The 13,170-nt window shown below is 39.9% G+C and overlaps 1 protein-coding gene across 1 annotated transcript in view; it reads right to left on the bottom strand.

The window, feature by feature from the left end:
• The window catches only part of TRPM5 (transient receptor potential cation channel subfamily M member 5), a 34,872-nt gene extending 25,586 nt beyond the window's left edge, over nt 1-9,286 (bottom strand). The window contains exons 1-5 of the mRNA XM_062494672.1: nt 9,170-9,286; nt 8,037-8,217; nt 6,604-6,770; nt 3,731-3,911; nt 1,704-1,768 (exon numbers count right to left, since the gene is read on the bottom strand). Coding sequence (XP_062350656.1) covers nt 1,704-1,768; nt 3,731-3,911; nt 6,604-6,770; nt 8,037-8,217; nt 9,170-9,286 — 711 coding nt within the window. The remainder of the gene's footprint in view (nt 1-1,703; nt 1,769-3,730; nt 3,912-6,603; nt 6,771-8,036; nt 8,218-9,169) is intronic.
• Nucleotides 9,287-13,170: the final 3,884 nt, after the last annotated feature.

Here is a 13,170-nt window from a genome sequence, read left to right as displayed (position 1 = left end):
TAAACATGTACCTAAGTCAGATTCATTATAGAATCAGTTCAGACTCCTCTAAGCTATTAGGATTTTTTGGAATTCTGTAGCAGGTCATCCAGGTATATTCATCCGACTATGCTTCTTTTTATGACACATCTGCTGAGTAGCTAAGCAACCTGATTTGGACAAACAATGCATAAAATTTCTTTGACCCTGACAGTTTTTTCCCTGAAGTGTCTGTTTCAGCATAATCAAGTGCAAGAGTAACCCTGTACAGAAATTACCAGCAGGCTTTTTTTTTTTTTTTTTTTTTCTTTCCCCCCTGTCTGCTAAACCTGGCAATATGTTCTGAAAATCTGAAATTTGCCTGTGGGAATACAACATCGGGCTACAAGAAAAAAAGCACTGAATCATAGCAACTACAAGAATTAAAGGCTACTAATTCTATTACTTGTGCAATTAGAATGAGTCAGGCAGGTTGTTGAGAAAGGAAAGCAGAAGCCATGGCATCATAACTGCAAAAATATCTATTTGCTGCCAGTCTATTTCTTCCTCTGGAGTTACACAAAACTGCATTGATTCAATTATGGTGCAGGTTGTTTTTTTTCTTTAGTTCACAGTCTCTGGTGTTTATTTTCCATTTTAAGAAATCCATTTTAATAATTGATATTCTGAAAAAGTGCAGCCAGTTATCCATTCCCAGCACGTCAGTTTAAAGTAACTCCAGCCATTCACTTTTTGTCTTCCAGTCACACTGTTCTGTAAAACTTTGAAAAGAGGATTTACACATCATAACATGGGATTTTTTTCTAAACCAGAGATCTAGCAGTATTCAGCTTTCTCATGAAAGAAAGCAAGCAAGCTCATGAGGTGACATAATCTTTGTTTAAACAGTGAGATTTCTAATATGAGTGTGTGTTTTAGTCCAGCTGACAAAAGTTATGACAAGATACAAGAAACTGAAACTAGAAAACAACCCCAGAAAAAAGTCATTATTCTGGAAAGGGGTTTGCATGTCACAGTCTCAACGCTTGGAAACTTTAAATTATGGTTAAATTATGTCTCTCTAAAGGTTTCCTAGACCGAGAGTATTATAAAAAAGAAAAGTAAAATAGAATAAAAATCCAAGACTATCTCCTTGTTAACAGGTTGTTCAAGTTGTAGAACCACTCAGGAAAAAAATCAAAACTGATCCTTTGCTGGAAAAGTTTTGGGATTATTATCAGACAGCACTCCTGTCTCTAACCCTACAATGTAATTGTGCTCAGGGGTACCAGGACACTCCCATTTTAAATGGCATGCCCAGCAAACCTGGTCTTGTGCTTCCTCTGAGCTCTGGGACACACAGTTGTGTCATGGTTGCTGAACAGCATTGAAAGATTCCTCTCTTCTTTTGTACATGTTCTCAAGCAATAACACATGATTTCTGTTTCCCTAGATCTAGAGCTGGTTCCTGTGGGTTTGTTTTGGGTTTGCATTCTTTCTTCCCACTGGACAAGCTGGCAATGGAAGTTTTAATGATCAGCTGGTGCCTATTTAAAAGTAAATATTTCTACCAAACAAATACTCTCAAATTTAGTATTAACAGGACTCAGTTCTTAATGGTGTATAGATGTGAAATTTGACTTTATGTGAACTGCCAATATATGTGTTTGTAATTCAGCCAAATTTTCCATTAATTACTTGGCACCAGTTAATTAATTTTTCTAAAGCTGAAAACAGCTTCTTACCTGAACTGTGCCTGGTCCTCCATTTACCAGTAAGCAAAGCACAGGGATCTCAATGCTACCTGTTCCTGTGAAATAGATGGTTCAATTTTTAAAAAGTAACAGCTTTCACAAACCTGTTGCTGTTTTGCTGACCCCTTAAAAATATTTCAAGGGTAGGATGAGATGAGTCAGATACAAATTGATAGGAACCATATATTGTTTATTACTCTGTTTAAACTGCTTAAGGTTTCATTCAGCACAGCCTGGTGTGGTGATTAATAACAACACAGTCCGATACTTTTAAGAGAAATGCTAATTAACTATTTAACATGTCATGGCATCAGGGGAAGAAATGAAGTCAGAATTCCTGTCCTAAGCCATCTTCCCACAGGGCCCACATAGCTTTGGATGGGTTTTACTGTAAATGCTAAACTCTGTAATCCAAAGGTGACTGTAGATTGGCCTGAAGGAGCTCAGTCAAAACAGTAATATCAAGAGATGAATGCCTCTTTTAGCTAGAAGATAAAAAGGCATTTGGTTCAAACAATTTTTTGATGTTTCCCTTTGTAGATCTCCCAAAACTCAGTACAGATCTCTACTTGCTATTTGTTGTATCTCTCTTGTGATGATTACAGAGATAAGACTGGACTGAGCCAGGATGTGGTTGGCATGAAACTTAATTTGTTTTAGTGAATGGCATGGCGTTGTCATGCCTGTCTAAGATGATGCTCTTTGAAGAATGACCTCTGGGACTACAGGTTCCTCAAGTAGGGTAAAGGCTACAAATGCTCTTAATTTACCATAGATTTAGATAAAATTTAGCCAGAGGAGGGTCATGTGGATTCTGACTTTACACTGTGAATCGGGAAAGTCCTCAGTTGCAAAGAATATTCAGTATACAAAAAATTTCCTCTAAAAGACTTCTAGGTGTTTTTTTTTTTTTAATAGGGAAATTCCGCATGACCTTATTAAAGTGTTTTACTTCAGTAAAGCCACATAGCTTTGCTCAGCTTGTTTATACATGAGCTTAAATGAAGGACATTTGTTTTGTTTATAGAAGATAACACTGAATTTACTATGTTCCAGCAAAATATTTGTCATATGAATCAGCATTCTTTGTCAGAATTATGTTCCCCTGGGATTTGTTCAATCAGATTTGTTTTGTGAGCAGAAGGAGGCTGCTTTGTATCTCTCAGCATTGCAGCCTCAGGCTACCCTTACAGCCTCCCTGTGGTCCTTGCTATCTGAATCACCAGGTAAGGATTCTTCAGGTGCATTTGTGCTCTCTGTGCTATCACCCTATGGGCTGTGTAAGTGGATATTCCATGGATATTTCACTGATGCACACAGCTGTGAACAAGTGAGTTCTCCCTTCTGTTTCAGCTGTGCTAGCACTGCATGTATGACATAAACAAAGGTAGAAGTGACTGTGTTATCTTGACAACTGAGTTCTTTCCATACATAGCAGTAGGAGACCTGCCCAATACTCAGTTCTTGTTATAAAAAAGGTCAGAGAGATTCAGATGGACATTAGATGCTATGGTGCTTACCCAGGATAAGGTTTTATCTTGAAACAGATAGGGCTTAAAATATTTCAGCAAGTCTTTGGAACAAATATTTTCTTCCAGTGTGGGAGCAATTCAAGACCTATTGTGTGAGAGGGCATAAAAGTATACAACATTGACTATCGATCTTGGAGAACCACTGGTAAAGGCACTTGAAGCTGGATTTATTTTCCATATGTTCTCTTTTAAGGCAATTCGAGCTGTGCTTTGAAGATCGGGTTGGAGCTACGTTTAAGGAGATGCAATAAAAGTGCAGATTTTTGGTTCAAAGAGCAGCTTTCTCAACTTCAGATGTTACCGTCATTCTGCCTCTTCCACAATGACAAAATTGTTGACTTGGTCTTGCCTATGTAGGCCACTGTCCAATTTGAGTGCTGGAGTTACCTTTGATAAGGCCAGGGCCTGCTGTGCTATGAGTATTTATTATTATCAGTATTATTATCAGTATTATTCAGATCAGGTGCCTCTACAGAACCTGCTTACCCCCGTATCCCGTGCGCTGCTCTGAGATATACTTTTCCAAGTTGAGGCAGAGCTTGGTGGTTCCATCCAGCTCGTCTGGTGTGGTGTGGTCCACCAAAATAAAATGGGAATGGTTGTGATCCAAGGAGTACGGGGGGCCTTGGATATTGTTGTCTGACTGGTAGTGCACAGGACTTTCACTCTAGAGAGAGGAGGAGAGATGTCAGTGCTCTCTGCAAAGCCCAGCCCGTGTTTTAATATCCTCCCTCTCCATTTCTGCACTGTCTGCACCCTGTCCTGTCTCACCACCTGTGAGACACTTGCATAGACTCTTAAAATAGGGGGAAGACTGAAAATCTGTTCCTTCTGGAAAGTGCCAGATTTGGCAGGACTGATAGCTGGGGTCCCTGAAGTTTTCCTCTTGGCCTTTGAAAAAGAGAGTGATATCAATCATCATCTCTGGAATGCAGCTTTTGGGATAGCTTATTGGACGAATGGAAGGGGGCCATGAGATCTGATTATCGTGTATGGAGATATGATGCCTCAGCTGGTGTGAAGAGGGGCAAATTATTCATTTCAGTAGTGTTTTGTCCATGTTTAGGCCAGAGAATGAGTTAGCCTGCTCCGTATCCCTTTCAATTTATACACAGCTTTACTTAATTGACAGAGTTATACAAAGTCTGATGGTTATTCTTAGTTTGGAAATGGCATTCTGAAAGAGAGAGTGGCAGACAGATTTTAGAAAGGGGAACCTTTTTATTTTGGGTGAGTGGTGTTATACCTTTAAATTATTTAATAATGTTTGGTTTTTTGCATAAATGCATCTTCTAGGTGAAACAGAGCCCCTGCTACAGTCTTTTGTTCTAAATATTGCACTATGCATGGGCTTCTATAAGTGCACATTTTCAAACTCCCCTTTCTCTGTTAATACATCTTTCTTTATCTCTGTTGCCCTTCCACTTTGATACAGGATTCCAGGCTGTAAATGTCTAATTATTCTTTTTCATTTTCATAATCATTTCCCTCTTGCCAACAGGTAGATTAATATAACTGTTTAAATCTGCATTTCCTCCTATCATGCCTCTTTTCCAGTTCCTGCAGTGTTGCTGGGCTAAATTCAGACTGTCAGCTTGGCAGTTGTCACCGTGTATTGCATTTTCCTCACTCTCAAAAGCAGTAAACTTACATTTTTCTTACAAACAGTGAGCGCCACAAATTTCTTTCACTTTCTTCTCTGTCTCTCATTCCTTGGGGAAAGCTTCTTGACATAATTTCCTTCAGATTTTGCTTTGACAGAGGGCATGCCTCTATTCTGCTGCCATGTAACATTAAGCCTCCTTACCAAAGATCTGGCCTTTGATTAGGACCTGCAGGCACAACAACCAATTGAAAAAGGCCTTTGGGGATTTTCCTCTTTATCCTCTGAAAATGTGGAAGCGATCTTTCAATTATGTTTAAAGCATACCATTAACACAGAAGAGATGGGAGGGATCCACTGATTTCAGGGCTTGTTTTTCTCCTTGCTAGTGTGGGTAGTTAGCTCTAGTTTATACAACAAGCTGCTTGTGTTAGTGCCAACCATAAAGAGAGTTGGGTTTAGATCAACATCCCTATCTGTAGTTCCTTTGTCTTAAAGTTATGACTAAAATCCAAAATATCTTTGGGTGGAAGCTGTGCCAGAAGTCATAGGGTCAGGATCACTCTTTGCGAAATATCCCTTCACAAAGAATTTGGGCTTTAGTGGAGGGGAAGAAAATAAAAAGAGAGTGCACTTGTTTTGTGGCTGCTGATAGGGAATGAACCATATGCATTTTGATCACTTAGCCTAGAAGGGAGGTGAAATAGTTGGCATTTGCAGACTTTCCTGAACAAAATTCACAAACACAATGAACAGAATTCTTTCCTTTGAGGCCCTTTCAGCCCTGTTGCCACACAAATATGTTAAAGTCTTCCAGCTAAACACTTCCACCTGGTAGAGCGCATAGGTAGCTGTCACTGGCCAAAAAAAAGAAAAAAAAGAGCAATTGCTGGTATGGTCTGGCAGTCCCCTCAGCCTGTAGCTGGTACTTCCAGGCCTGAGTGAGAGAACAACTAGGTGTGAATTCAAAGGGCTGTCTTTGTCATTTATTTCTTAGCTTCTGCAGGGAAGTAAAAGAGTACAGAGAAACTGTCATTCATTGTCATTAAACACCTATTTTATTGTTATAAGATTCAGCTAAGGACAGACTGTATATCCAGTGACAGGGAGGGAATGCTATGTTTTTTCTCTCTCCACTTCTATGTCCATTCAGTAGCAACACTTTCAGCAAGAGTTTAGTTGGGTGAGGTTTTTTATTTGCTGGTGTATTGTTTTTGTTTTCTTCCCAAGAACTCTGATCCCCTTGACCCAATTTGAGAATTCCCTAGAGCTCTCCATAAGTAGGTGAAATCCTGCATGGCTGGCATTTTTGACCTGTTTCATTGAGCAAGTTTTTGTGTATTAGATACCAGTTCATTGGCTACTTAAAGAAAAATTTGTCCTGGAATATTTATATCTGGTGTCCCATAATATAAAATAGGCTTTTTGCAGTATTTATGTAATAGCTAGGAGTAACTGCTTCTGCAGTAAGTGGGCAGAGAAGAAATCCATGAAAAGTCCCTTATTCCGGGGTATTTTCTTGGCATTCAACCCTGTGCTGCTCACTGGGCTAATGTCTAATGCTGCCATCCGCTGGGCTCAGAGGGCACAGAATCATCCAACCATCCCTGAGCTTGCTTTCTGTTTCCTCCCAAAATTCAGCTTAAACCCCACTTCGTTCGTTTGTTTAAAGTTTCATCAAAGTTGTTCTGCCAACTGCTTGGAAATTTTATGAGTGTGCATCTTATATCCGAACAAAAGAATAAGAGAAAGGTACCTTTGTGTTATCCAGAATTTCTCTGTGCTGGATTTCCCTGAGTGAAGTTATTCCTATGGCAATCACTCTCAGTGTGGATGAGGTGCTAGCCAGGGCAAGATCTCGGACTGCTTGCACTAAGTGTCTTGTTACTCCTACACGCAAAGCACTGGTGAAAATCCAGGCACCTGAAATCATTTTTTAAAAGCAGTTAGGTAATTTCTTTGTATTGCAATGTGTTTGTGTGTCAAGTACTATTGCTTACAGATCAAAGTTGTTTTTTTTTTTTTTAAGATTTACTGGATTTAAGGTTTGTTGTTTGGGGTTTTTTAATAGATGAAGTGAAGACAGGTCTTGCTGGAATAACTTTTAGAATTAAAATACATGCAAAGCACATAAGACTTGAATAAGGAAAACAAAGAAATTATGAGCTCAAGCAAACATTCTTCACATATCATGTGATGCAACATTGCCATCTTTACTCTGATGTTAATATGCTCATCAAGAATGCTGTGTCTACTCTGGAGTTACTCACTGTCTACGTATGAGCAGAAACATCTCTGTACCAGGCAGGTCTGAGTGGTTTACAAGGAGGAGGAAAGGGAAGTTGTTGACTGGAACAACAACTGAACAGTCCCATGCAATCACCTCTTAGCAGAAGAGCTCAGGCATAGCCTGCCTCATCTGGGGTTCTTTCTCCTGTTCTTGTGGGTGTGTGGAGAGTGAATTCTTCAGGATAATAGAATTTCCAGCAGTGTTGTAATAATGACAAGGAATTTGGAGGACCCTTGAAAACAGCAAGCTGGCCTTTTTCAAATATGGTAACATAAAGAAACTGGGGATCTTGATGTTGCCCAGTCTGAGGTACAGAAGGCAGATGGAGATAGAGAATATCTGTGTGGCACAAAAGTACCTAAAAGAGCTCTGGTACTGGGCTGTCTCATTCCAAAAAGCAAAACTGGTACAATCTTGTCTGGAACAGTGAAGCTAAACCACGAGCTTGGTGTGAAATGCTTACAGATATTTTCACTGTATTTTGCAGGTGAGAATGCAGAAATTCTTATATTTGACCTAAATTCATTCTTGTTGAAGTCAAATTGCTCTGCTCTCCTCAGAATTATTTTGTTATGGCACAAAAGAGAGGCAATTGTATTTGGTCCCATCTTGATGCCATCTTTCTTGTGTCACCTCTGAGGGAATAATACCAGGTAATTTTACACTTCAAAAACAGTTACCTAGAGTTACCATTTGCTTTGAAACTACTTATTTTTTGCTACTATAATAATATCACTTTCATTTTCAAAGGTACGTACATGTAAGTTGCCTTCAGCAAAGTCTTGAATTTTCAAAAATAATTGTGTGAGCAGGCCCATTGTCATTACCAGATCACTGGGGGCTAGGTGTGAGAATCCATCAGGAATACAAATTCCTTCTTTAAAGCCTAAAGCACTCACCTGTGCTTTCAGCTGCCTTTATAAATCCTTTCTTTAAGGTGCTCCGTAGCCAAGGCTTCATGTGAAAATTTTCTTCTCCCCCTACTAAAGAGATAACCAAATTGGGAGCAGGTAGCTTCCATTGGTTGAGCATAACTTCAAATATAATTCCAGGGTGAATGGTACTCTGGACCTTCATAAACTTCAAAAAACACAAGAAAAACCCAATGAATAATATCAGGACAGAAAGATGCAGTAAAGAGCCTGTTCATGGTAAATGCAGTGAGAAATTATCATCAACTTGGATATTGAAGAAACCGTTATTTGAGCAAGATTTGACAGAGAACTAAATACTTGAATTAATCTAGCAGAGTTCTGTATAATCGCCATCTCATTAACTGAGTCAGTTCCATGGGTCAGTTTTGCGTTGCAGACTGACAAATCACACTCTCCCTTAGAGCTTCCTCTTGACCTGCCTTCAGCTTCATGGCAGCCTAGCAAAGCCAACAACTTTTGTAGGTGATTTTGGTTTCTGCAAAAGCTGAAGTATTTGCCTGATTTCATATCTGTTTTTCAAGGACACATTACATGAATCTATTGTTTCTTCAAGTCCTGTATATATTTTGGTTTTCTGCTTAGGGCTTTATGATGAAACAAAACCTTGAGGCAGATTTCAGGAATTCCTGGGAATTCCTTCTGGTGTGGTACTAACTTGTGCATGGGACTAGTGAGGAGGTGGGTTAGTCCATGTACAACCCTCTCTGCATATCAGCAGAACAGAAAGACAGCTTTAAAGAAAACCTTTGAACAGCCCAAAAGTATGTCTAAAATCCATAGTGATTAATTTTGGTGGGTTAAACCAGGGAAAGAATATAAAATGAAGGAAGCAGGGCACATAACTGATTTTTGTTTTAAAGGGAAAAGTGATCACCTGTACTTGTATCATGTAATTGCTAATCAAGGGATTGATTTCTGAATATTAGAAGGCCATGTTTTAGACCACATTTATGTTCAGAAAGGCATGATCCCTACTTGGGGTATAACGTGGTGCCTCACTCTGTGGCACATTGACCCTCACTGTTGCAGACTGCTAAGAAGTAACAGCTGAACAACAGCAGTACTGTAAAAAGGCTAAAACTCCTCAGCGCCCATACCTTTCCATGTTTCTTCCCAGAAGCTGTGAAGTCTATTTCTCCTATGCAGTATGGTAATTCTCCTTTGAAAGCTTCCTCCTTGTCACTGCTGCAGAGCTTGGTTTCCATCTCCTCCATTGAATTCATAAGGTGTTTGAGCACCAGTGGACCAAAATGTTCACTGGGATGACAAAAAGTTGGCAAATGAGAAGCCATTTAAACTGGAGAGGCCACAAAATCCATTAAAATATATCTAGATGAGCTTTTAGTCAAACGTTTTACCTTTTTTACTATCATGCCTGTAATGTTTAGCTAAAATTGGAGGTCTTTGTACCAAATGTCTGATGCTGTGTACAGAAGAAGGCAGATTCCACACCAACACTAAGCTATAAAAGGCATGAAGAAATAAGGCTTCCTGAACTTCTCATTCAGCTGACAGAAGGCTGAGTTGCAAACTGCAAGATCCTGCAATCTCAGATCCTGCAATCTTTGAGATCTCTATCTCAAAGGTGACCCTGATTCTGCAAAAGAGAAAGAGGAGTCTCGGCCACCAACTCTTTCAAGCAAGAGTGGAGCAGTGTCAGTGAGTGTCTGAGTCACGGTTTCTTGCTGTCACTGTGCCTCATGCTGCTCTGATCTATCTCCCCTGAAGTGAATGCCAAATAACCACGTGGTGACGTTGTGTTTATCTGGAGATGCTTCAGGAGAGGCTTACCCTCTGCTTCCTGCAGGAGTAGGCCATTTATTTGTGAGCCCAAGTATTTAAGGCTAGACTGTCCTAGAGCAAAGGTCATACAGCAAGAGTCGCTCATCTGCATTACATGAGACACTGGAAAGGTCTGCCTGCTTTTCCTGTGTTCCAGTTTGACTGAACTGACAGAACTACGATCTGAAAAATACAGATTTGTACTTGCATGCATATTTTGATTCTTTTCAAAACAGAAGCAGTGAAACAGCTCTCTCCCCTCCGCCCTCAGCTGCTTGTTGAATTGCTAAGTCTTAAAAAATAAAAATCCTTGTGACACTAAGCCAGCAATGGTAATCAACACTGCATCAATTTTTATTTCCTAGTCTAAGAACTTTGCTGTGGGATTGGAGAGGGTCAAACTAGCAAGCCCCTTGTGGGTCTCTTAGGATGCTCCAGTAGAGGGAGCAAGCCCTCCAGCCGTTCCCTTAGGCTGGGAAGTCTCCTGGGCGCCTGTATCCCGGCTGCTTCACCGCAGCTGCCTCTATTTTCTTCTCTTCTTTTCTGTTTTCTGTGAAAACATTGTTTTTTCCTACGAGTTGTCCTTTTCCCTATGATCTGGCTCTGAAGATTGGCTATGGACCCTCTCATGATTTGCTTCCCCCCACAGTAATGTCACGCTTTTGTATCCACCCCCGAACTCCTGTCTGACATCACTGCTTTAAAGATTCTTATGCTCATTCTCCCTGCCTGCATGCTGCTCCCTTCTGGAGAGAACAGTGATTACTGTGAATACTGATAGAACAGATTAGTCTGGTTAAGAGTCTTACCTAGGAGAACTTCTCTTGGATCTTCAATAGTGTAGTCACAGCAAAATCCACCTTTTTGTCTGCATACACTTTTCCATGGGAGAACCAGCTTTATCTCCTAAGAGAATTGAAAATAATATTATGGTGAAAAATAGTTAATATAGACTAATAATAACACATTATTTTTTACTTACTATTATTTATGTAGAAATCACTTCCTGGAACTTGATGACAGAACGAAGGATTTGGTTAGGAAAAAAAAAACTATTCAGGACTGAATTTCCAGGGTACTGTAGTCAGTTTTCATCACTGTCCTAGGTAGTATATATTTATTTATAGCTACACACAAGCAATGAACTTGAAAGAGGCAGCAATTTACAAAATAATATAATGGTTAATTTATCCTCAAGTGGTTCATTTTAAGTCCAGTTACCTGGGACTTCTCTTTTGGAATAAAAAAGAGGAATAAAAATAGGCTGCTGTGATTTGCAGAGCACATCCTTGCTTTTGCTTGTGGCTTTTTGTTTGTTTTTTTTCTTCCCAGAAATAGCACATTCTTTTCAGTTTAGGAATTCTGTTTCTCAATGGTAGTAAAAAACAGTGTAGGAAGCAAAAATAGGCAAGATGCAGAAACAGAAGCTCTGTTCACAAGCTTTTATAAGGCTGGAAAGTGTGGAAAACACCTCTTAACTGGCTGTCACATGTGGAAGAACTTCTTTACTATGCAGGTGACCAAGCACTGGAACAGATTGTCCAGAGAGGGTGTGGAGTCTCCCTCAGTGGAGATACTAAAGAACCATCTGGACACAATCCTGTGCCATGTGCTCTGGTGTGACCCTGCTTGAGCAGGGAGGTTGGACCAGATGTCTCATCTGGCTGTTCTGTGATTCTGTGATTCTGTTTTATTATGTACATTGCAAGTGATTTTGACCACATCTGATGTTTCCTTACCTCCCCCTATAAGATGTCTCAGCCTCTGCAGTGCAAGCCTTCCCTGTCAGGGACAGAATCACCAAACACTGCATGGGTCTGCTCAGGGGCTGCACGTCACCTTGCCACCACTTTTCTCTGCAGTGCAGCTTCACTACACACCCATCAGTCAGCACATGGATTGCACTGTGTCCCTGATGTGTGTCAGGACAGGATATAATCAGCCCTGTCATTTCTTCCTGGATTGTCAACACTTCTGTTCTTAAAAAGCATGTGGGTATCTCACCAAAGTCCTCTAACGAGCAGAGTAAGCATATATCAACAAAATATATGATATAATTATGTTATTTTCAGATTACCTTTCTCCTGGGTTTAATTCAGCCTTGTTTGGCTTGGTTTCAGGTTTCCAATGAATCCCCGGTGGTTTCAGAGGCTATTGCTTTGAGACTTGAAGCTGAACTGGACTGCAAGTGTGTCAGGTCACGGTAATTGGGTCGATTCTCTGTGGTGCTGTCAGGACATACCACTGCAGTCAGCTCAGCTGTGGCCAGCTTATGTCACTGTAACGTCACAGAGTGTGGTTTAACTGCAAGGGTCTGGGACCAGCCTGTGCCTTGGGATACAATAGACAGACAGCCAGAAAGAGGAGGAGAGTCCAAGCACTTTTTGGATGAAAACCAATGGGGGATGATACTTCATAACTTTCTCGCTTCACGTATACTATTTTTTGATTATTTTTTTTAGAAATTTCCAACATTTCTTTTGTCCTGTTATTTAAAGATTTTTCCCCTGCATTATCTAAGAGAATGTAATTGTATTAAATTTAATTAAAAGATTACTTAAAGGTAAGAAATCTGAAAAACTTCAGGAGTAAGGAAAAAAAAAACTGACAAAAATCTTGTGCATTCATGTTTAAAATTTTGTGTATATATCAAGCAATCTTACTTTAGTTCTGGTTCAGACTTAAGTACATGTATTTCTATCTAGGCTGCTGCTACATATCATAAGTTTGCAGGTCAAATTCTGTCCTAGATGTTCCAAAGACTACAAATACAAACATCTATGGAAAGAATGTACCTCTAATGATTGCCAGATTTGAAATATAACCTAGAAAACTATTTCTAACTAGCAAAGCAAGTTAAGACAATTATGAGGAAAAGACAATTGGCAGTTCCACCTACATCTGGAAATGTGAGTCAATGTCATTTACATTAGGGATGGCCTGGTTAAATCATTCCAGGTGTCAGCCAGTCTTGTGAATCATTATTTCTTTAACCTCATAAATGGGAGCTGTAGGAGTTGTAGCATTGTATAAACCAGTGATGCTGGAGTTCTTTATTCCTTCCTTTTGGATGGTCCTAACTTCTGATTTCAGCACTCGAGATTTCTGGAATGTAAGAAATTGTCAGGGAGGTGTCACTTCAGGGGGCAGTTTTGATGGCTCTAAGGAAGCTCCACAAGGAGAATCCTTGCAGAGATTCCTTTCTGAAGGATTTATTCATAAAAAGTGTTGGTATCAGAACCACAGGGAAACATTTTGACTCCTATGTTCCCTCCTTTCTGAAATTTTCTCCCTCCTGTCTCTGCTTCCTCTCCCC

Source organism: Cinclus cinclus, chromosome 6 (assembly GCF_963662255.1).
Source record: "Cinclus cinclus chromosome 6, bCinCin1.1, whole genome shotgun sequence".
In the NCBI taxonomy this organism is placed as follows: domain Eukaryota; kingdom Metazoa; phylum Chordata; class Aves; order Passeriformes; family Cinclidae; genus Cinclus; species Cinclus cinclus.
Note: the sequence above shows the minus strand (reverse complement) of the source record. Positions and strands in the feature narration are given on the sequence as shown.